The sequence below is a fragment of the Phalangium opilio genome, unplaced genomic scaffold, assembly GCF_054372755.1.
Source record: "Phalangium opilio isolate 3A_F unplaced genomic scaffold, DU_Popi_V2 ptg000500l_1, whole genome shotgun sequence".
NCBI classification, from domain to species: Eukaryota; Metazoa; Arthropoda; class Arachnida; order Opiliones; family Phalangiidae; genus Phalangium; species Phalangium opilio.
In genome coordinates, this window is record NW_028324238.1 from 756,102 (window position 1) to 780,221 (window position 24,120).

At 38.0% G+C, this 24,120-nt stretch overlaps 1 protein-coding gene and 2 non-coding genes across 6 annotated transcripts; 2 read left to right on the plus strand and 1 right to left on the minus strand.

Annotated features, from left to right (window-relative positions):
• Positions 1–1,139: 1,139 nt before the first annotated feature.
• On the minus strand, positions 1,140–7,954 carry LOC149591784 (apicoplast pyruvate carrier 1-like). Of its 4 annotated transcripts, none has more exons than XM_089861757.1 (11): positions 7,815–7,954; positions 7,516–7,758; positions 7,329–7,451; positions 4,916–5,042; positions 3,906–4,045; positions 3,636–3,756; positions 2,842–2,991; positions 2,649–2,771; positions 2,224–2,445; positions 2,057–2,156; positions 1,140–1,956 (listed from the first exon to the last, which is right to left on the minus strand). In XM_089861757.1, the coding sequence occupies exons 2-11, from the start codon at positions 7,545–7,547 to the stop codon at positions 1,820–1,822; spliced, it is 1,275 nt and encodes a 424-aa protein (XP_089717883.1). In that variant the 5' UTR covers positions 7,548–7,758; positions 7,815–7,954; the 3' UTR covers positions 1,140–1,819. The 4 variants fall into 4 exon arrangements, with proteins under 4 accessions (XP_089717883.1, XP_089717884.1, XP_089717881.1 ...); XM_089861758.1 differs by having other exon boundaries at positions 7,329–7,448; positions 7,815–7,953; XM_089861755.1 differs by having other exon boundaries at positions 7,329–7,758; positions 7,815–7,949.
• Positions 7,955–16,089: 8,135 nt separating this feature from the next.
• TRNAF-GAA (transfer RNA phenylalanine (anticodon GAA)) lies at positions 16,090–16,162 on the plus strand. The gene has a single exon. It is a non-coding gene; the product is annotated as a tRNA-Phe (tRNA).
• Positions 16,163–19,251: 3,089 nt separating this feature from the next.
• Positions 19,252–19,324, plus strand: TRNAF-GAA (transfer RNA phenylalanine (anticodon GAA)). The gene has a single exon. It is a non-coding gene; the product is annotated as a tRNA-Phe (tRNA).
• Positions 19,325–24,120: the final 4,796 nt, after the last annotated feature.

Below are 24,120 nucleotides of genomic sequence, written 5' to 3' on the forward strand. Positions count from 1 at the left end.
AACGATGCTAGTCTAGTTGGAACCTTTAGTATCTCTTGAACTGTTGTACAGGATAGCCACTGAATCTAATTATTTACTTTATTTCGAAAAACTGCTCTCGATGTGACAATCGTGGCGCGAGACATGGATCGTGCAAAGGAAATTTCTTAAGAGCAAGGCAGGCCTTTATGCGAATGGTCGAAGGGGCTTATTTCAAATTATCTTTAAAATCTGATCGTCATTTGAATTTTAAAATCTTTCGGAGGAATTTCCTGAATGTTTGTTTCACTATGCAAACGGGTCTTATAATAAGTAAAAGAATCGATAAAAAATCACTAGATTTTCCGCTTCATCAAGTTAGTTTTTGGAAGATAGAAGAGATTAAATGCAGCCGATTGAAATATTTCATTTTATTTTTTTAAGTCACCTGAAACTTTCAGTTACTAAAAAATTACGCATTCCTCTGTTTCGTTTAGAAATTTAAATAAGACAAATTTTCTTCCTTGCATACGTCGTTACACTAAGAATCATTATACTGAAGATTTCCGTGCTACTGTATCGTTACGTTGAAAAAGTCTCCTTCAAAATATATGGTTTCCCAGCAGTGTTGGGAAGGTTTCGGTAACCAAGAATAATCCCCGATAGCCTTGACCTTCATGGTGTCACCATGGAATTAAACAATGTCATTCAAAATTATTTTCAAGAAAAAGAACTTCTCGGTTACTTTCAACAGTCTAACGCCCATTTATATCACGTACGTAGCGTCACCTACTTTATCTATTCTAATCAGTGGAATGTTTGCAATTTCAAAAGTCAGGAAATTTTCAAGGTTATGCCAAGACAGTATTCCCCATGTTCCAAATTTTAAACACATTTGCAGGAAGATGAATTTTTCAGGATTATTTTATTTCTAGAGGTCGTCAAATGCCTTTCTTTTAGACGGTCAATATGAATATCAATATTAAGGCTACACCCAGTAACACCAGAAGCCGATTAGGTAACACCGATCGCACCGGCTGGAAGAGCAGGTTTTTTGGATGCGCTTCAGTTTCGTGACATCAATTTTAATTGCGACTGATAAATTTTACGCGAGCTACATAAAGTTTTTGGTTGATAAGTCAGCCAATATTTTCAAAATTGCCCAAATCATGAGATAATCATTGTTACTAAGAATCATCTAAATTTATTTCAAAATTGTTTTAGCCCAACACTTTCGGAAATTAGTTAAATTATAACAAAATTAGTTAAGCTTTGGTTCTTTGCGAGCTGTTTGAATGTGGTGATGCAGACGCCATTTTAATCGAGACGGGAAAAGTTGCACAACGTACCAAAAATGCGTTCAACAACTTATGACCTGAGACTTGTGACTCGGTTTTGGGAAAACGTTTAATATGAACTCTATACTATATCAACTTAACTACATTATGTAAGCCAGAGCCAAATATTCGGAAATTGGGGAGTTAAGTGCCAGTATTTAGTGAACTTCGAGTAGGCAAAGGTTACTCGTCTTTGGGCTATCACACACCTTCAGTGTAGGACTTTAGTGTCGAAAAAAATCAACATACATAAATTTAAAGAAGAATTAAATTTCCCGATTACTATTAAAAGGAATTAAAGAATGCAAAGCAAGCTAAACGTTTTTGCGAATTGAATTTAAACAAGTCCCTTAAAAGAATTTCCGTATTAGCTAGGTGTGGTTGCAAGCGGTGTTAGTTTCGTATGGGCTCATGCAGTACAGTATTCATGTTTTCAAACACGCTCAGGTAATATTCGAGCTTCATTCCAAATTTACAAATTTTCACAATTATCGAGTTTGCTACATATTTTCATATTAATGATTTCATTCACAATTTCCATTTGGATAAGAGTTTTGTACAAAGTTTGTCAATGTAACATTCAATTTTTCCACTTTACGTTCATTTTTTCCATTTGAAGATCCATTTTTTTCATTAGGCAGGGATAGCGTAACAATTAAAGCTATAAAAGCAAATTTTAAGATACTTGGTTTTTTTGTAAGTGGGTAAGTCTTACGATAGAGAAATATTTGAGATTTTGAATAACAAAACCTTAAACCTACCTAAAGCAGAAATTCCCAACTGAAGTGTAAACATCCAATTCCAGCCAAGAATATCTTGTAGAGGCTCAAACATGGCACTTGAGACAAGTCCACCAATAAACTGGAACCGAAATACATTATTTTATGTCTGAGAGTTCTTATCTTAAGGTAAAATTAAATATAATCACCTGACAATTCATGATAAGGCCCGACACCTCTCCAGAATGATTTTTATCAAAAATACGAACTGTACACATTGGTAAAATGCAAAATGCTGCGCTGCCAGCGGAAATGGCTATAAATCCACAGAGGGATGAAGTGATCAAAAACGCCGTTGGTGGAAGATATGCGCAAAATGTTAGCAACTGTATGAATGGTCCTAAACATAAGCATATCACAACGAGGGCAACCTGAAAAAAGAACATACAGAACTTATTGAAAATCCTTTTACGTGTTTTAATGGAGCCTAGTAACATTTCTGACTTGTCCAACATCTTATTCCAGTACTTCGATCATAAAAGGTGTGAGACTTTACACAAGTCATGAAGGTGCTAGTATATAGAGTTTTTTCCTTAACGCAAACTTATCCCCCACCTTAGTGTCTTACACACACCTTGTAAGATGTTTTATCACAAATAATTCCAATAATAATTTTTCCGAATATAGTTCCAGATGAGACGAAGGAGTGAGCGTAAGTCAATAGATGATCGTTGTTCACAATATGCATTCCAAATGACTAGAATTTTAAGAAGGAAAAGGTTAATATGAACACCATATTTAAAGACCATTGATTAATGTAACTTTACTTTCAAGTATGTGAAAACGTAAATGCTTGGCATGGCCAATAGAAAACCTATAACCCAAAGAAGATAAAGTTCCTTTCGTTTCAAATATTTAACTAGGGTTTCCTTTAAAGATATTTTGTCACGATCGTCTTTTTTATTGGAGTCGTCATCCTAAATTGTTTTAAACAATTTTAAAATTATTCGGATATGCAACTGGTAATCGACGTAATCCACAAAATAAGAGCTGAGACGTACGAATAAGTTACGTTAAATTTCATATGAAAGAAAGAAGCATCTATCAAGAGCAATTTCAAGTAAGTATAATTCCAAGATACTGATGGATCAAGATACGCGAGTGATATTTAAGCTAGTTGTTTAACACCGATAATGGTGGATTATTTTACGTAATAAAATTGCTGCTTTGATAAAAAGGAAAGGCTTATATTTACTCCGCTTAACAGTCATTTCGTGGACATAAATACCGTCGATACTGCCTTACAGGACTGTTTTGCAAATTTATTTCGATGCCTTCAATGGATATTGCCATGGTTTAGTTAGGTCTTTAATGGACTTGTATATATTAAAAATATTTTAAATATATTCGTTTATTTAACATTTTTAAACTTTCTCGATCATTTGGAAGTTATACCATCAAATGTTAAAAAAATCTTCCTCATTATTGAGACATTTTAAAAACTGAAAAACCCCAATTATTTAATCCATTAGTGATCATTCACTAAGCTTCTAGCATAATGGTACTCCATATAAGACATTGACTAAATTATTTGAATTTCCCTCCCCAAAAAATTTATTACTCTAGATGCTGGTTTACAAAACAATAAGAAAGATCCCATAGCATTTAGTACAAAAAACATAGCCGCCGTTTCCCAAAGGGCATTTGGAACACGGCTAAGTAGATTTTCATCCATGAAATATCTGAAAATAACATTACTGCAGTTGTAAAATATCATTACTAGAACGAAAAATGGATTTTAAAGAATGTCGTGGAGACTACATTAAAACATAGTGACAGTACATGTACGTCTATCCGGCCAAAATTTGATTGAGGTTGACAGGTTTATTACCCATTTTGGTCAGACGTAACGTTTAGTTGAAGGTTTTCTGGGTTTATCAAGATGGTTTGGATCTGTATCCAAACAATGCCTCCAATACCCCATCCTGCATTAACCAATCCAAAGTAAGTACCAAATTTTTCTGGAAACCACTGTTAAACAAAAGAATAAAGATTGATGTTATTCCGTTCGTTAAGCTGACCGAACACGTATCAATTTTCGCTAAAATTGACGGTTTTTTCGTTGATTTTAGTTGATGTCCACTAAATTGAGGATCAATATTGATGGTTGACCGCAGTAGACTCAAGTCTACTGCGGTCGACATCAACTTCGATTGATGAGACAACTAGCCAATTAGGAAACGTCTAATCACGTGCTTAGATGCTGAGGCCGCAACATGGCGAACTCTTTAAGCGCAATATCTCGTAGTTTTGTATGATATTAGTATAAAAACATGGGGACAAATAATAAAGGTATAACCAAGAAGTCCAAGAATGAGTGGAAGAAGGAGCACGAGAAGATAGTTGTAGAATTTTATATGAGTTCATAAATACTGTAGATAAAAAATATAGCGCGTGTTGGATGCCAGCAAGACTTGCCTATTGGATTGTTAGATCTTGTGCTCTATATAAATATTATAAGCCATCCTTTTTCTGTACATATCCATATGCTTGTAAATAATATCACATTAATATTTAGATCATCACTTTGGGATTGAAAGTTTGAAGGTCATTTTAATAGTTTTAAAACAGACTACTTTAAGAAACTTAGTTCAATTCCTAGGGCTAGTTGGCTAGGACCAGGCGTATACAGGTACCACAAATGATTTAACTTATCTTTATAGTATGCATGACATATAAAGCCTAATATTATCGTATGACCTTCTCAACAAACAGCATCGATAAGGTTGAGGACTGTGTTTTCGCGCTTCTTATCAACGTTAACTACCAATGTGATTGACATTGGCCAAAATGGTTGATAAGTGTTCGGTCAGCTTTATAGTAAAGTTTAGAATTGCGTACACTGGAAACTGCCACAATGGTTGATACGTAGGTAAATCCACCACCACACCAAGTTAATACCGAGTACGTTAGCAAAAACAAAATGAAACTGGACTTGATGGTGAAATAGGAAACACCCTGAAAAAAACTGTGCAAAATATAGAATGAACTTATGCATGTTTCAGGTCGCCGCAATTTAGGACAAATGTTTTAAAACGTGACAGCGAAACAAGCGTAATACTACTAACCCTATAGTCTCCTTGTGATAACGAAGTGGCTAAAACAATTGAGGGGATTAATCTCTTTTGGGGATATCCTCCCCGATTTTTCAAAATTTACAAAGCCTTAAATATTCCTGAAGAGTATTTGCTAGTTTCGACTGTATTAATCGAGCCAATAACTTGACTTTGAGATTTCAGAAATCAACGACTATTTGATATTTTTATCAAATAGTCTCTAACAGTGTACCAGGTTAAACCGTACCACATCTTATCCCACAAATTGCAATATCATATTAAAATAATATCAAAGCTACATTCTATCGTGGAGAATGTAGCAGAGGGAAATAAAATTGCTGCACAGCTCTGCAAGAAAGGGTCCATCGTATTGATTCGAAATGGCCATCAAGAAATAATTAACAATAAAACGCATTGTTTATAGGTATATATAATGCTTAACCTTACTATATCGAAATTCATCTCACATTATTTAACCTCATTACCATAATAAAACTGAAAATGGTTAACATTATTACCATTATCCAACTAAACCAACTAAAAATGGTTAACATTTTTACCATTAAACAACTAAACCAACTAAACTTGTGAACATTTTTTCCATTATCCAACTAAATCTGGTTAATATTATTACCATTATCCAAATAGACCAACTAAAATTGGTAAACATTAATAACACAAACGAACTAAAAATGCATAACATTATTACTACAAACCAACTAAAAACGGTAAATATTTTAACCATAAACCAACTTAAAATAGTTAACAATCGAACGAAAATTGTCATCCTTCCCTAATCCACTATCTCTTCACTTTAACAGCTCTAAAAACCAGTCTCGGAAAAAAATCCGTATTAGCTTGGTGTGGTTTGGAGTGGGGGGTGTTAGTTTCGTATGTTCTAATGTAGTACATTATTCATGTATTCTAACTCGCTAAGGCAAGAACGGATTCATACTCATAAGAACATAGGGCACGAGATATTCTGTCCCCATCCTAGCATACTTGGTGTAGGTTCGCGTCACTTCATTCCGCCATCTATGACGGTCTGCAGCAACTATATAGTTTAAAGAAATGTATGGTTTTAGACACGTGACATAAATATTAGCAGACAAATCTTCTCAACCAAGTGTGCGAGGATGGTACCAGAGGATAAAGCTATTGACCTATGTTCTTATCAGCATGAATCCGATCTTGGCTAAGGTAATATTCGAGATGGCTAATTGTTGGCGTTTGTTAAGTTCTTAAACCACCTAGCTAACATGGTCTTTCCGTCTATCTAACCTCCATACATTGAAGGTCCAGGAGCTTTCAACGACAACTATAATTAGATAACAGCAACGCAGCCTTTATACATAGTGCCCTTTCCGCCTAAAAATTAATATCTCACTCTAGCTACCGTGGCCGCATTCCGCATCCTCCCCGTGCAAACCCAACAAACCGGTCTATAAGGAAAAACATTTCTCCTATATACGCTTTCCAACAAATCGGCTTCGATGCAACCGTCCATTAACTTAAACCTAATCTTGAGGGCTACCACAATCTAACCCGGTGAATTCTTTCACGATTCCAATGTTGTTCCTTATCCAATATTTCCAAGAGCTGAACGAGGATCTTTCTTAAAAACTGTTCCGAAAACTTGTTTTACATACGTCCATCCGAAATCAGGAAAACAGCTGTTAACTCGTGCCATAGCGCTAATGTACTTCCTTTCGCAATTCTTTCACATTACGAACTCCAAAGCGGTAGTGCATCTTGCCTTAATCGGTTTCTAGTCACTCTTGTGTTTCGTGTACCCGGGGATACAAATACACCCGCCCCCCAACGCACACAGACACACAAAACACCATCGCAAAGCTAGGTCTGGTTACATAGCACACCTAGCAAAAACGAACGAGGTACTAGTACTTCTACATCTATAGGCCAGTTGAAACTAGTCCATTGTATAAAGAAGAAATCGCAACTGATTCGTTGCCATAAAAACCTTTAAATATAATCAAGAAGAAATTTCTGCTCTAGTATTTCAGAATAAATTTGAAAAGAAAGGATTAACAAATGTATACGACAATTACTGGGCCTGGAATTTTACTTGTCAGCACAAAAGCCCTTTCTTCACTAGTAATATCCAATTTGAAATATACTTTTAATATGTAATTCTTTAAATTTATGCCAAAATTTATTATAGAAGTTCAAAAACTTACCTAATTATTATTGTGCCGAAGAACGCCGTTTTTCTAATTCCAATTCTTTGTATTAAAAAGCCGCCGACAATTGTGAATAAACTGTAAGCACTTTCACAAAGACTGGTGGTCCATGTCATGCTGCTAATGGTGATGTTGCGATCAACTTTATTATGAAGAAATGATAATAGATACGGTATCGAATTACCCATCGAATAATAAAATCCCAACACAAAACATAAAAGGAAAGAGCCAAAAAGTGATAAATATGCCCTTGTGGGCGATTTGAAAAGGTTTCTCTTCATTTTGTTAAATTTGGTCGCTTCCATTTGGTATTCAGCTGTCAAATCGTTCGCCGCGGAAGGAATAGAAAAACGGCTGATTTAGCTTTTTTCAATTATATTACTTTGTTTATAATGTAACACTATACAGCAAGTCATCTGTTTTTTATCTAAAAAAAAACTTTCTTTAGTAGTTGTACGTGTATGAATCGTAAAATGCGTATACTTCAGTTTTTAGAAACGAACAATCTTCAACCACTATTTACTCGAGACTTCATTCGAAGATTATAGAAAGATCAAATTCTATTTGTAAGATTGTTATTCTCTCTGATAATTGTGGTTTGGGTAAAGTTTCTCTCTCTGGTTTTCCCCCGACACAAAAAGGGGAAAGACTTATTTTTTTTTTGGCCGATTAAAAGTACCGTTTTGGACAGCAAAATCGCAAGCCAATCCGTTTAAGCCGAACTCGTTAAATCACGCCGGGCTTAAGGCTTAAGTTTAAACTAGTAAACGACGTTAGCTTTTGAACCTTGACTCTAGACAGTGGGTACTTTTCTTAGCACAATATTACTATATTTAAAGGCAAACTGGTAAATTCAAATTTGCAACTCGACCAAGTAGCGTTTTTAGGCGTCATCAAAATTAAACAAGGGCAAAAATTATTTTGCAATGCTTCGTGTGGTTTCTAATGTGCTCAGGTTGTACAGCGCCCAACAACGATCTAAGGTGATACAGTGTCTCTTAAATTAAATGTTCATGACATAAATAATATTTACCTTTCAAAAAGAATAAAGACTGAAAGCCACGAAAGGCGAAGCGCAACGCGCCGTTACCGCCTTAGATTTGAATTTCAATCGGATAATCGGCCTCGCCTTAAACCGTTGAAAGTTAGGTAGGGGTGAAGAAGAAAAGGGTAGACAATTTTCAGACTAGAGAGACGTTTTTTCTCTAGACGCAGCTACCGCGGTCCGCGGATTCTTGTTTCTCGCCCACGTAAGACGTCATAGTAAGGAAAAAAATAAGTAGAGCCCCCTACTACGAAATGGAGAATCTCCCGCTAACCACCCCTGAAGGATGCTCCGACCTAATAATGCGAAGCGCTATACAGACCTTGTGTCTCACATACATAATCAAGTTACGATGAGTACCACATAAACTTGAGAAATGTCTTCCAACTTCAATACTCGCATGAATTTTTCCCTTTCGTAAAAAATCAGCACAATCATAAATTATATAAAAAAGACTTGGTTTGCCCAAGCCTTAAAAACAAAACGATAAGAGTTTTTCCAGTTGTCTGAAGCGCGGATATTATTTTTTTTTCTATTGAATTTTAAAGACAATCCGTATTTTAGTACTCTTTAGAATTTAATTCAATCACCTGATTTTACTGCTAATGGACTAGTTTCCTAAAAATTAATTGAAATTAAAAAATTACTTATCTCAGATTTTTCAACAACAATTCCATTTTCCTGAAACATTTTATCATGAATTTTCTTTTCTTTTCAATGGAGAACGTACTTTAATTTTCAAATAATATTCTCATTAATTATGTATTATATGCGGTCTTTTCGAATACAAAAGGGGGCTGTTATCACCTTTCTTATATTTGAAAAAGAGGTTCGTTTCTTCTTTAAGCACAGTCACAATTATTGAACTGTGCATATCAGTACTTTGGGGAAGATTTTAGAAGTGTTGGTTGAGTTGCTATTTAGTTGACAACATTAAGAAAACTTGATGTGTTTAAAACCTTTTGAAAGGAAAATTCTCGGAAATTAAAAAAAGAAAGAGTAAATTTGATTAAATTTACACGATATCTCTCAAAATAATAAATGCATGATAAAATGTTTCAGGAAAATGGAATTGTTTTTGAAAAATCTGAGATAAGTAATATTTTATTTCAATTAATTTATAGGAAACTAGTCCATTAGCAGTAAAATCAGGTGATTGAATTAAATTCTAAAGAGTACTAAAATACGGATTGTCTTTAAAATTCAATAGAAAAAAAAATAATATCCGCGCTTCAGACAACTGGAAAAACTCTTATCGTTTTGTTTTTAAGGCTTGGGCAAACCAAGTCTTTTTTATATAATATCTGTTCCTTCAGCCTTAATTTGTATTAATCTATTATAAAAATAATAATATGCTAGTCAAACGTCATTAATTCGATGTTCCAAGTGCCTCTCATTATTTTATGGGAAAGATTAAAATTTTAAATCATTTGGCAGGGAAGTGGTAAATTAATTCACAATTGGTAGGCGGGTGGTAAATTAATTCACCATAGATAGGCGGGTGGTAACTTATTTCATACAAAAAGGCGGTTGGTGACTCAATTAAGTTTAGTTGACCTTTTTGTATAGGTTTAAAAAAACGTTATTTCTAAACCACGCGCCAGCACGAGCCTATTTCATTGGAAGTTTGTTATTTAAGAATTTTCCCTTTTATATACTAAGATTCTTCATCAAAAATAGACAAAGCGGTTTCCAAGACTCGAACCTGCAATGTTTTGCCTCGAATGCAAACGCGTTATCCATTACGCCACAAGCCCGTATTTCGTGACAAAAAAATTATCCAAACATTGTATTTATAGGATTATTTCATTTATGTTGAATAAAAGATCTGTAAAAATAAACACCGAGCTTGCCAGGACTCGAACCTGCAATCTTCTGCCCCATAGGCAGACGCGTTATCCTATGCGCCACAAACCCGACGAAGGCTGAATAAAATGCTAAGCAAACAGTGTAATATAAGTAACGGTTTTACCATGATTTATAAATTAATTAAAAAAAATACTTAGAATTAATTGTTCTTAATCAAATTTCAGAAGTTCAACATTCAATAGTTGCTTGATAATTCAAAAGTGTTCCGAACCTTAACTTCGAAGTAGTTTCTGAGTTATTCGATGGAGTGGACCACCAAAAATCCCATGCTTTTTCTATGGGACGCTAAGCCTAAAATCTGTGAATTATTTCTTTAACATTACGGGAGGGTGTGGGTTCTTATCTAGAAGGGCCTACCGGCCCTCTAGAATAAACCCTTGAGATTTCACAATTCTTTTTTGCTAAAAACCTAAATCTATTAATTACTTGTCTATTCATGGTGTAATCGATGTCTTTTTAATTACGAAAGAAACCCCATACAAACGTGACTAATCTGCCCACAGTGAGGGTAGACTTTAATAGAAAGACTAAAAGGTAGAGTGTGGGCCGAAGTAGCTCAGCTGGGACAGCGTTAGACTGAAGATCAAAAGATCCCTGGTTCGTTCCCGGGTTTCGGCGACATGAAAACTTTTTACCTCTCCGAGTGACGTATGTCACGGAAATGGCTACTCTATTTGAGTTCTCACACCACCATCTTCTGGTCTTTGTCCATCCCACACGGACACCAGTCTGTACTTACTGGCTTCTAATCACCAACATCTTATGGGCTTCGTCCATCCCACATGGACACCAGGCTGTACACACTGGCTTCTACACCACCATCTTCTGGTCATTGTCCATCCCACATGGACACCAGTCTGTACACACTGGCTTCTAACACCACCATCTTCTGGTCTTTGTTTTTGTCCACCCCACATGGACACCAGTCTGTACTTACTGGCTTCTAACACCACCATCTTCTGGTCATTGTCCATCCAACATGGACACCAGTCTGTTCACACTGGCTTCTAACACCACCATCTTCTGGTCTTTGTTTTTGTCCATACCACATGGACACCAGTCTGTACACCTGGCTTCTACACCACCATCTTCTGGTCTTTGTTTTTGTCCATCCCACATGGACACCAGTCTGCACACCTGGCTTCTACTCCATCGTAATCGTTTGGTTTAAGACATTCGCGGCGATCAGCTAGGGTTACGAGAAACGTCTAGCCTCCCTAGGGTGGGTTGTCCACGATAGGTTTTCGCAATTGCGGTTGTTCTTGCTTTCAACTGTAGTTCGACACCCTTATATACTACCTACTTGAATAAGGCGAAGCAACCGGCGTATGCTTAATTTCAAACGCCAATATTAGTCAAGTCTCTCAAGAATGTTTAATTGTTCTTTTTTAAAACGATGTAACGTTCAATAAGGCGAATAACTAACGAAGAAAATATTAAATATTAATTATATTCATTTTAATATTTAAGATAATCTTGTTTCTCAATTCAAAATTAATACGGAAAGAGTTAAAAATCAGTCTATGTTTTTACCTCTCCGAGTGACGTATGTCACGGAGAGGTTCTAAAATCGACAGGCATGTCTGTGTGTGTGTGGGTGTGTGTGGGTGTGTGTGTGTGTGTGTGTGTGTGTGTGTCAGGCTGTTGTTATTGACTTACACCCCAGGGGACCGCGTTCGCAGTTTCCGAATCGAAGCAAATGTGTTCGCCATTTCCGGACCGCATTCACAGTTCCCGGAAAATTCAAAACTTGAGGCTATCCACAACTATTTCATCTGACTAGTCAATTGTCCATTCCACATGAACACCAATCTGTATTCACTGGCCTAACACCACCACCTTCTGGGCGTTGCTTTTGTCCATCCCACAAAGACACCAGTCTGTACTTACTGGCTTCTAACACCACCATCTTCTGGTCTTTGTTTTTGTCCATCCCACATGGACACCAGTCTGTACACCTGGCTTCTACACCACCATCTTCTCGTCTTTGTTTTTGTCCATCCCACATGGACACCAGTCTGTACACCTGGCTTCTACACCACCATCTTCTGGTCATTGTTTTTGTCCATCCCACATGGACACCAGTCTGTACACCTGGCTACTACATCACCATCTTCTGGTCATTGTTTTTGTCCATCCCTCATGGACACCAGTCTGTACACCTGGCTTCTACACCACCATCTTCTGGTCATAGTTTTTGTCCATCCCACATGGACACCAGTCTGTACACCTGGCTTCTACACCACCATCTTCTGGTCATAGTTTTTGTCCATCCCACATGAACACCAGTCTGTACACCTGGCTTCTACACCACCATCTTCTGGTCATAGTTTTTGTCCATCCCACATGGACACCAGTCTGCATACCTGGCTTCTACTCCATCATCATCCTTAAGGTTAAGACATACGCGGCGATCGGCCAGGGTTACGAGAAACGTCCGGCCTCCCAATGGCGGGGCTTCCACCAAAGGTTCACGCAATTGCGCTGTTCTTATCCATAGCTGCGATTCGAAATCATTATATACTACCTATTAGAATAAGGTGAAGCAACCGGCGTATGCTTCATTTTAAACGCCAATATTAGTCAAGTCTCTCAAGAATGTTTAATTGTTCTTTATCAAGACGATGTAACGCTCAATAAGGCGAACAACTAACGAAGAAAATATTTAATATTAATTATATTTATTTTAATATTTAAGATAATCTTGTTTCTAAACTCAAAATTAAAACGGAAAGAGTTAGAAAGCAGTCTATTTTTTTGTCTGTGTGTGTCTGTCCGTTGTCACACTAGTGCGCCGAGTTAGCAGTTCGCTTTGTTTTGATGTGTTAAGAAATCCTACAGAACCTTAACATTCACTTTTTCATAATATAAAGTGAATATGTGGAAATCTTTTTCGTAATTACGATGCATTTAGTACTTTTGTAGCTTTAAAGCTCTGTTTCATTTTGATATTCCAAGAATGTTTTTTAATATTGTTATTTGAAATGGATGTTTATATATTACTTAAGCTATACTACATCTGTTTATAGCATAATCCTTTCTATAGTGATTTCAAAACGAACGCAACGATATTGGTCAAATGTACTTTTATTTGTCAATAGGCCTAGTGAACCAAAAAGTAAACGCTTGGGTTTGGTTTTCGTTTCTGTAATGCAGAGACATTAACGGTTCAGAGTGAGCCGAAAGTTAAATACACTGTTAAATAATTAGGCTTAGATTTTATAATCATGGTGGATATCTGGGCCGCGTTCAGCAGAGCTCAGCGCTGTTAGCAGTGTCGTACAGGACTGGATTTTGCTTTTGAATTTGACGTCACGGTGCTCAGCGCTGAGCCAGCGCGGTCTTCAAAGAAAATAGTCGGGTTTTGGGAAAACGTGACATAAAACGCGTAGTTCTCAGCTTGGCGAAAAAACATGGAGGAATTAATACAAATAGCTCTTGCTGATTCTGATGGGACTATAGCTATTTAATTGGCGTGAAACCATTTGATGACGCGAGAATTTTAAGAGACATGTTACTTTCTAATTTTAATTATAAAAGACGTTGTTATCTATCTCTTTAAATATGTTATCATACAATTTTTGTTAAGCCTTGGTACCTTGCACGCTTTATTGCGCTAGCGTCATTTTTAAAACACCGATGACCGGAGAAAAGCTATGAAGACAGAGCTCACCGGTAAACGTTTTCCAAAATCCGCTGTCATTTTGGGGAGCTCTGCTGGACGCAGCCCAGACCAGTGAAAGGTCTGATCGTAATCGGATTATAGCTTCGTGTTTTCATGCTATTTATGGTGCGCATTTACTTCCAGTGTGTGTAGCCACAAATAAGCTTTGGTGTTATGTAACGTTAACAGTCATGTTGACAAACTAAGAAAATCGTTGAGGTGAAACGAGAGGATAGTGTTTACATGGCAACCCTGTTGTGAATATGGCTTTTAACATAGAGGGTATACAGTTGAGGAGTAGAAAATTCGGCCTTTACAAAAACGTAAAGGTAATATCCCTCCAAAGGTTTAGCTCTTCATTTCCCGTTTTTCCCCATCGGATGATTTTAATGTGTACAAGTATATCCTTATTGGATGTAAAATGTCGTCTGATTTACAGTATACTTGCTATGCTTTGTATACTGCTTTAATATTTTATAAATTTTAACTTCAGTATTTGTTCTTAAAAAAAGAAACATTTCCATATCTAGGTAAGTAAGTTTGTAAGTAGTCCTCCTCGGAGAGGTAATATTTTGGTTTTCCCAACTTGTTGTCTGTGTGTGTCCGTCCGTTGTTACAGTAGTGCGCTGCGTTAGAAGTTCGTTTTGTTTTGATGTGTAAAGGAATCCTACAGAACCATAATATTCCCTTTATCCTTAATATAAAGTGAATATGTGGAAATATTTTTCGTATTTATGATGCATTTAGTACTTTTGTAGCTTTAAAGCTCTATTTCATTTTGATATTCCAAAAAGTTTTTTTTAATATTATTATTTAAAATGGATGTTTATATATTACCTAAGCTATACTACATCTGTTTATAGCATAATCCTTTCTAAAGTGAATACAAGCACAACGCTACTATGTTGGTCAAATGAACTTTTACTTGTCAATAGGCCAAAAAGTAAACGCTTGGGTTTGGATTTCGTTTCTGTAATGCAGAGACATAAACGGTTCAGTGTGAGCCGAAAGTTAAGTACACTTTAGGCTTAGATATTATAATCATGGTGGAAATCTGGGCCGCGTTCAGCAGAGCCCAGCGCTGTTAGCAGTGTCCTACATAACGGGATTTTGTTTTTGAATTTTGACGTCACGGTGCTTAGCGCTGAGCTAGCGCGGTCTTCAAAGAAAATAGTCGGCTTTTTGGATAACGTGACGTAAAACGTGTAGTTCTCAGCTTGGCGAAAAAACCATGGATGAATTAATACAAATAGCTCTATGGGACTATAGCTATTTAATTGGCGTGAAACCAGTTGATCACGCGAGAATTTTGAGAGATATGCTAGTTTCTAATTTTAATTATAAAAGTTGTTATCTATCTGTATAAATATGTTATCATACAATTTTTGTTAAGCCTTGGTACCTTGCACGCTTTATTGCGCTAGCGTCATTTATAAAACGCCGATGACCGGAGAAAAGCTATGACGACAGATCTCACCGGTAAACATTTCCAAAATCCGCTGTCTTTTTTGGTGAGCTCTGCTGAACGCAGCCCAGACCAGTGAAAGGTCTGATCGTAATCGGATAATAGCTTCGTGTTTTCATGCTCTTTATGGTACGCATTTACTTTCAGTGTGTGTAGCCAGAAATAAGCTTTGGTGTTATGTAACGTTAACAAACATGTTGACAAACTAAGAAAATCGTTGAGGTGAAACGAGAGGATAGTGTTTATATGGCAACCCTGTTGTGAATATGGCTTTGAACATAGAGGGCATACAGTTGAGGAGTAGAAAATTGGGCCTTTACAAACACGTAAAGGTAGTATCCCTCCAAAGTTTTATCTCTTCATTTCCCGTTTCTTCCCCATCGGATATTTTTAATGTGTACAAGTATATCATTATTGGATGTAAAATGTCGTCTGATTTACAGTATATTTGCTATGCTTTGTATACTGCTTTAATATTTCATAAATTTTAACTTAAGAAACATTTCCATATCTGGGTAAATAAGTTTGTAAGTAGTCGTCTTGACTCGGAGAGGTAATATTTTGGTTTTCCCAACTTGTTGGGTCATGTATCTTAAAGTAAATTATTTGCTTCAGGAAAGTTTCCCTGGTTGCGGCGACATGAAAACTTTTTGGGTCATGTATCTTAAAGTAAATTATTTGCTTCAGGAAAGTTTGCCTGGTTGCATGAAAGAGAGCCGAAATAGCTCAGTTGGGAGAGCGTTAGACTGAAGATCTAAAGGTCCCTGGTTCGATCCCGGGTTTCGGCAATACGAAACATTTTTGGGTCGTGTATCTTAAAGTAAACTATTTGCTTCAGGAAAGTTTCCCTAGGTGCTTGAACATGAGCCGAAATAGCTCAGCTGGGAGAGCGTTAGACTGAAGATCTGAAGGTCGCTGGTTTGATCGCGGGTTTCGGCAATATGAAAGCTTTTTTGGGTCGTGTATCTTAATGTAAAATATTTGCTTCAGGAAAGTTTCCCTAGGTGCTTGAACATGAGCCGAAATTGCTCTGTTGGGAGAGCGTTAGACTGAAGATCTAAAGGTTCCTGGTTCGAGCTCGGGTTTCGGCAACACGGGAGCTTTTTGGGTCGTGTATCTTAAAGTAAATTATATGCTTCAGGAAAAATTCCCTAGCTGCTTAAACATGAGCCAAAATTGCTCAGTTAGGAGAGCGTTAGACTGAAGATCTATTCTAGAGGGCCGGTAGGCCCTTCTAGATAAGATCCCACACCCTCCCGTAATGTTAAATGAAAATTCACAGATTTTCGCCGATTTTCCCATAGGAATAACATGGGGTTTTTGGTGCTCCTGTACATCGAATCATTTAAAAACTAAAGCGAAGTTACGTTTCGGAATACTTTCAAATTAACAAGTAACTATTCAAGGTGTGCCTTTTTCAAGTTTCATCAAAATTAATTAAGTCTAAGTATGTTAATTTAATTAAAAATGTAAGTACCTCAAAAGATTATTCTACAGCAGACGACGCTAATTGTTCATTACTCTACAGTAGACGACGCTAATTTGCCATTTCACCGCCTTGAAACTTTAACTTGATATTTTTCAATAAATATAACACTATATTTATTAAAAATTTCTCTGGCGGGTCTATTTTTCGTTTAATTATGTGTCTCGGTTGAAATTCTATACTTAAGATACCTTTTTAATTTATATTTTAGATGTTAGTTTCGACCAAGGCTTAAGTTGCGTTACTTAGGCCATGGATTTATAATAGAAGCTTACGCTTCATGGATATTTCACTGTTGCCTTCAGTAAGGCATAAGGATAGATGGATCATTGTTGGAAATAAGGATTTTTTTAAAACTGGACCTGTGGCCTAGGTATTTTAATTAAAATAACTGGCCACGGTGCCACTCACTGTAAACGTACAAGGGCAGTGAACGCAATGTCATGGATAATTGTAATTGTAGAGTGGACTGTAAAAGATACGGATTTGATAGTTTAAAAATCGTGGCAGGATGTTGGTTTTGAAGTTGACTAGAAAGCTCGGGTTCTAAAACGAATTGTGAGCCGTATCTTATAAGAATTAGTAGAAGTGTAGAACCATTTTTAACCTCGTCCTAGAAGTGAAAAATTTCGCATTTCAGGCAAACAATTGTTTTATAATAGATTAATACAAATGCAGACTGAAGGAACAGATATTATATGAAAAGGACTTGGTTTGCCCAAGCCTAAAAAACAAAACGATAAGAGTTTTTTCCAGTTGACTGAAGCGCGGATATTTTATTTTTCTATATAATTTTAAAGACAATCCGTATTTTACTACTCTTTAGAATTTAATTCAATCTCCTGATTTTACTGGTAATGGATTTATTTCCTATAAATTAATTGAAATAAAAAATTACTTATCTCAGATTTTTCAACAACAATTCCATTTTCGTAAAATTTTATCATGAAAAATCTGAGATAAGTAATTTTTTATTTCAATTAATTTATAGGAAATAAATCCATTACCAGTAAAATCAGGAGATTGAATTAAATTCTAAAGAGTAGTAAAATACGGATTGTCTTTAAAATTATATAGAAAAATAAAATATCCGCGCTTCAGTCAACTGGAAAAAACTCTTATCGTTTTGTTTTTTAGGCTTGGGCAAACCAAGTCCTTTTCATATAATAGGTCCCTGGTTCGATCCCGGGTTGCGGCAAAACAAAACCTTTTTGGGTCGTGTATCTTAAAGTAAACTTTTTGCTTCAGGAAAGTTTCCCTAGGTGCTTGAAGATGAGCCGAAATAGCTCAACTGGGAGAGCGTTAGGCTGAAGATCTAAAGGTCCCTGGTTCGATCGCGGGTTTCGGCAATATGAAAGCTTTTTGGGTCGTGTATCTAATGTAAAATATTTGCTTCAGGAAATTTTCCCTGGTTGCGTGAAAGAGAGCCGAAATAGCTCAGTTGTGAGAGCGTTAGACTGAAGATCTAAAGGTACCTGGTTCGATCCCGGGTTTCGGCAACACGGGAGCTTTTTGGGTCGTGTATCTTAAAGTAAATTATTTGCTTCAGCAAAATTTCCCTAGCTGCTTAAACATGAGCCGAAATTGCTCAGTTGGGAGGGCGTTAGACTGAAGATCTAAAGGTCCCGGGTTTCGGCAATACGAAACCTTTTTGGGTCGTGTATCTTAAAGTAAACTATTTGCTTCAGGAAAGTTTCCCTAGGTGCTTGAACATGAGCCAAAATAGCTTAGCTGGGAGAGGGATAGACTGAAGATCTAAAGGTCCCTGGTTCGATCGCGGGTTTCGGCAATATGAAAGCTTTTTGGGTCGTGTATCTTAATGTAAAATATTTGCTTCAGGAAATTTTCCCTGGTTGCGTGAAAGAGAGCCGAAATAGCTCAGTTGTGAGAGCGTTAGACTGAAGATCTAAAGGTACCTGGTTCGATCCCGGGTTTCGGCATTATGAAAGCTTTTGGGTCGTGTATCTTAAAGTAAACTATTTGCTTCAGGAAAGTTTCCCTAGGTACTTAAACATGAGCCGAAATAGCTCAGTTGGGAGAACGTTAGACTGAAGATCTAACGCTCACTGGTTCAATCCCGGGTTTCGGCAATATGAAAGCTTTTTGGATCGTGTATCTTAAAGTAAACTATTTGCTTCAGGAAAGTTTCCCTAGGTGCTAGAACATGAGCCAAAATAGCTCTGTTGGGACAGCGTTAGACTGAAGATCAAAAGATCCCTGGTTCGTTCCCGGGTTTCGGCGACATGAAAACTTTTTGGGTCATGTATCTTAAAGTAAATTATTTGCTTCAGGAAAGTTTCCCTGGTTGCGGCGACATGAAAACTTTTTGGGTCATGTATCTTAAAGTAAATTATTTGCTTCAGGAAAGTTTCCCTGGTTGCATGTAAGAGAGCCGAAATAGCTCAGTTGGGAGAGCGTTAGACTGAAGATCTAAAAGTCCCTGGTTCGATCCCGGGTTTCGGCAATACGAAACATTTTTGGGTCGTGTATCTTAAAGTAAACTATTTGCTTCAGGAAAGTTTCCCTAGGTGCTTGAACATGAGCCGAAATAGCTCAGCTGGGAGAGCGTTAGACTGAAGATCTGAAGGTCGCTGGTTCGATCGCGGGTTTCGGCAATATGAAAGCTTTTTTGGGTCGTGTATCTTAATGTAAAATATTTGCATCAGGAAAGTTTCCCTAGGTGCTTGAACATGAGCCGAAATAGCTCTGTTGGGAGAGCGTTAGACTGAAGATCTAAAGGTTCCTGGTTCGAGCTCGGGTTTCGGCAACACGGGAGCTTTTTGGGTCGTGTATCTTAAAGTAAATTATATGCTTCAGGAAAAATTCCCTAGCTGCTTAAACATGAGCCAAAATTGCTCAGTTGGGAGAGCGTTAGTCTGAAGATCTAAAGGTCCCTGGTTCGATCCCGGGTTGCGGCAAAACAAAACCTTTTTGGGTCGTGTATCTTAAAGTAAACTTTTTGCTTCAGGAAAGTTTCCCTAGGTGCTTGAAGATGAGCCGAAATAGCTCAGCTGGGAGAGCGTTAGACTGAAGATCTAAAGGTCCCTGGTTCGATCGCGGGTTTCGGCAATATGAAAGCTTTTTGGGTCGTGTATCTAATGTAAAATATTTGCTTCAGGAAATTTTCCCTGGTTGCGTGAAAGAGAGCCGAAATAGCTCAGTTGTGAGAGCGTTAGACTGAAGATCTAAAGGTACCTGGTTCGATCCCGGGTTTCGGCAACACGGGAGCTTTTTGGGTCGTGTATCTTAAAGTAAATTATTTGCTTCAGCAAAAATTCCCTAGCTGCTTAAACATGAGCCTAAATTGCTCAGTTGGGAGGGCGTTAGACTGAAGATCTAAAGGTCCCGGGTTTCGGCAATACGAAACCTTTTTTGGTCGTGTATCTTAAAGTAAACTATTTGCTTCAGGAAAGTTTCCCTAGGTGCTTGAACATGAGCCAAAATAGCTTAGCTGGGAGAGGGTTAGACTGAAGATCTAAAGGTCCCTGGTTCAATCCCGTGTTTCGGCAATATGAAAGCTCTTTGGGTCGTGTATCTTAAAGTAAACTATTTGCTTCAGGAAAGTTTCTCTGGTTGCGTGAAAGAGAGCCGAAATAGCTCAGTTGTGAGAGCGTTAGACTGAAGATCTAAAGGTCCCCGGTTCGATCGCGGGTTTCGGCAATATGAAAGCTTTTTGGGTCGTGTATCTTAATGTAAAATATTTGCTTCAGGAAATTTTCCCTGGTTGCGTGAAAGAGAGCCGAAATAGCTCAGTTGTGAGAGCGTTAGACTGAAGATCTAAAGGTACCTGGTTCGATCCCGGGTTTCGGCAATATGGTAGCTTTTTGGGTCGTGTATCTTAAAGTAAAATATTTGCTTCAGGAAAGTTTCCCTAGGTGCTTAAACATGAGCCGAAATAGCTCAGTTGGGAGAACGTTAGACTGAAGATCTAACGGTCACTGGTTCAATCCCGTGTTTCGGCAATATGAAAGCTTTTTGGGTCGTGTATCTTAATGTAAAATATTTGCTTCAGGAAATTTTCCCTGGTTGCGTGAAAGAGAGCCGAAATAGCTCAGTTGTGAGAGCGTTAGACTGAAGATCTAAAGGTACCTGGTTCGATCCCGGGTTTCGGCAATATGAAAGCTTTTTGGGTCGTGTATCTTAATGTAAACTATTTGCATCAGGAAAGTTTCCCTAGGTGCTTAAACATGAGCCAAAATAGCTTAGCTGGGAGAGGGTTAGACTGAAGATCTAAAGGTCCCTGGTTCGATCGCGGGTTTCGGCAATATGAAAGCTTTTTGGGTCGTGTATCTTAATGTAAAATATTTGCTTCAGGAAATTTTCCCTGGTTGCGTGAAAGAGAGCCGAAATAGCTTAGTTGTGAGAGCGTTAGACTGAAGATCTAAAGGTACCTGGTTCGATCCCGGGTTTCGGCAATATGAAAGCTTTTTGGGTCGTGTATCTTAAGGTAAACTATTTGCTTCAGGAAAGTTTCCCTAGGTGCTAGAACATGAGCCAAAATAGCTCTGTTGGGAGAGCGTTAGACTGAAGATCTAAAGGTTCCTGGTTCGAGCCCGGGTTTCGGCAACACGGGAGCTTTTTGGGTCGTGTATCTTAAAGTAAATTATTTGCTTCAGGAAAAATTCCCTAGCTGCTTAAACATGAGCCAAAATAGCTTAGCTGGGAGAGGGTTAGACTGAAGATCTAAAGGTCCCTGGTTCGATCGCGGGTTTCGGCAATATGAAAGCTTTTTGGGTCGTGTATCTTAATGTAAAATATTTTCTTCAGGAAATTTTCCCTGGTTGCGTGAAAGAGAGACGAAATAGCTCAGTTGTGAGAGCGTTAGACTGAAGATCTAAAGGTACCTGGTTCGATCCCGGGTTTCGGCAATATGAAAGCTTTTTGGGTCGTGTATCTTAAAGTAAACTATTTGCTACAGGAACGTTTCCCTAGGTGCTTGAACATGAGCCGAAATAGCTCTGTTGGGAGCGCGTTAGACTGAAGATCTAAAGGTTCCTGGTTCGAGCCCGGGTTTCGGCAACACGGGAGCTTTTTGGGTCGTGTATCTTAAAGTAAATTATTTGCTTCAGCAAAAATTCCCTAGCTGCTTAAACATGAGCCGAAATTGCTCAGTTGGGAGAGCGTTATACTGAATATCTAAAGGTCCCGGGTTTCGGTAATACGAAACCTTTTTGGGTCGTGTATCTTAAGGTAAACTATTTACTTCAGGAAAGTTTCCCTAGGTGCTTGAACATGAGCCGAAATAGCTTAGCTGGGAGAGGGTTAGACTGAAGATATAAAGGTCCCTGGTTCAATCCCGTGTTTCGGCGATATGAAAGCTCTTTGGGTCGTGTATCTTAAAGTAAACTATTTGCTACAGGAAAGTTTCCCTAGGTGCTTGAACATGAGCCGAAATAGCTCTGTTGGGAGAGCGTTAGACTGAAGATCTAAAGGTTCCTGGTTCGAGCCCGGGTTTCGGCAACACGGGAGCTTTTTGGGTCGTGTATCTTAAAGTAAATTATTTGCTTCAGCAAAAATTCCCTAGCTCCTTAAACATGAGCCGAAATTTCTCAGTTGGGAGAGCGTTATACTGAATATCTAAAGGTCCCGGGTTTCGGTAATACGAAACCTTTTTGGGTCGTGTATCTTAAGGTAAACTGTTTGCTTCAGGAAAGTTTCCCTAGGTGCTTGAACATGAGCCGAAATAGCTTAGCTGGGAGAGGGTTAGACTGAAGATATAAAGGTCCCTGGTTCAATCCCGTGTTTCGGCAATATGAAAGCTCTTTGGGTCGTGTATCTTAAAGTAAACTATTTGCTTCAGGAAAGTTTCTCTGGTTGCGTGAAAGAGAGCCGAAATAGCTCAGTTGTGAGAGCGTTAGACTGAAGATCTAAAGGTCCCTGGTTCGATCGCGGGTTTCGGCAATATGAAAGCTTTTTGGGTCGTGTATCTTAATGTAAAATATTTGCTTCAGGAAATTTTCCCTGGTTGCGTGAAAGAGAGCCGAAATAGCTCAGTTGTGAGAGCGTTAGACTGAAGATCTAAAGGTACCTGGTTCGATCCCGGGTTTCGGCAATATGAAAGCTTTTTGGGTCGTGTATCTTAATGTAAACTATTTGCTTCAGGAAAGTTTCCCTAGGTGCTTAAACATGAGCCAAAATAGCTTAGCTGGGAGAGGGTTAGACTGAAGATCTAAAGGTCCCTGGTTCGATCGCGGGTTTCGGCAATATGAAAGCTTTTTGGGTCGTGTATCTTAATGTAAAATATTTGCTTCAGGAAATTTTCCCTGGTTGCGTGAAAGAGAGCCGAAATAGCTTAGTTGTGAGAGCGTTAGACTGAAGATCTAAAGGTACCTGGTTCGATCCCGGGTTTCGGCAATATGAAAGCTTTTTGGGTCGTGTATCTTAAGGTAAACTATTTGCTTCAGGAAAGTTTCCCTAGGTGCTAGAACATGAGCCAAAATAGCTCTGTTGGGAGAGCGTTAGACTGAAGATCTAAAGGTTCCTGGTTCGAGCCCGGGTTTCGGCAACACGGGAGCTTTTTGGGTCGTGTATCTTAAAGTAAATTATTTGCTTCAGGAAAAATTCCCTAGCTGCTTAAACATGAGCCAAAATAGCTTAGCTGGGAGAGGGTTAGACTGAAGATCTAAAGGTCCCTGGTTCGATCGCGGGTTTCGGCAATATGAAAGCTTTTTGGGTCGTGTATCTTAATGTAAAATATTTTCTTCAGGAAATTTTCCCTGGTTGCGTGAAAGAGAGACGAAATAGCTCAGTTGTGAGAGCGTTAGACTGAAGATCTAAAGGTACCTGGTTCGATCCCGGGTTTCGGCAATATGAAAGCTTTTTGGGTCGTGTATCTTAAAGTAAACTATTTGCTACAGGAACGTTTCCCTAGGTGCTTGAACATGAGCCGAAATAGCTCTGTTGGGAGCGCGTTAGACTGAAGATCTAAAGGTTCCTGGTTCGAGCCCGGGTTTCGGCAACACGGGAGCTTTTTGGGTCGTGTATCTTAAAGTAAATTATTTGCTTCAGCAAAAATTCCCTAGCTGCTTAAACATGAGCCGAAATTGCTCAGTTGGGAGAGCGTTATACTGAATATCTAAAGGTCCCGGGTTTCGGTAATACGAAACCTTTTTGGGTCGTGTATCTTAAGGTAAACTATTTGCTTCAGGAAAGTTTCCCTAGGTGCTTGAACATGAGCCGAAATAGCTTAGCTGGGAGAGGGTTAGACTGAAGATATAAAGGTCCCTGGTTCAATCCCGTGTTTCGGCGATATGAAAGCTC

Bases quoted from the DNA above. Each gene is read 5' to 3' on its own strand.
- LOC149591784 (XM_089861755.1), bottom strand. From the start codon at position 7,636: ATGGAAGCGACCAAATTTAACAAAATGAAGAGAAACCTTTTCAAATCG. The intron at 5,043-7,328 runs GTAAGTTTTTGA...TATTTTGCACAG, and splicing joins TTCGGCACAATAATAATTAG to TTTTTTTCAGGGTGTTTCCT. The intron at 2,992-3,635 runs GTAATAAATTTT...AAAACAATTTAG, and splicing joins TTTGTAAACCAGCATCTAGA to GATGACGACTCCAATAAAAA.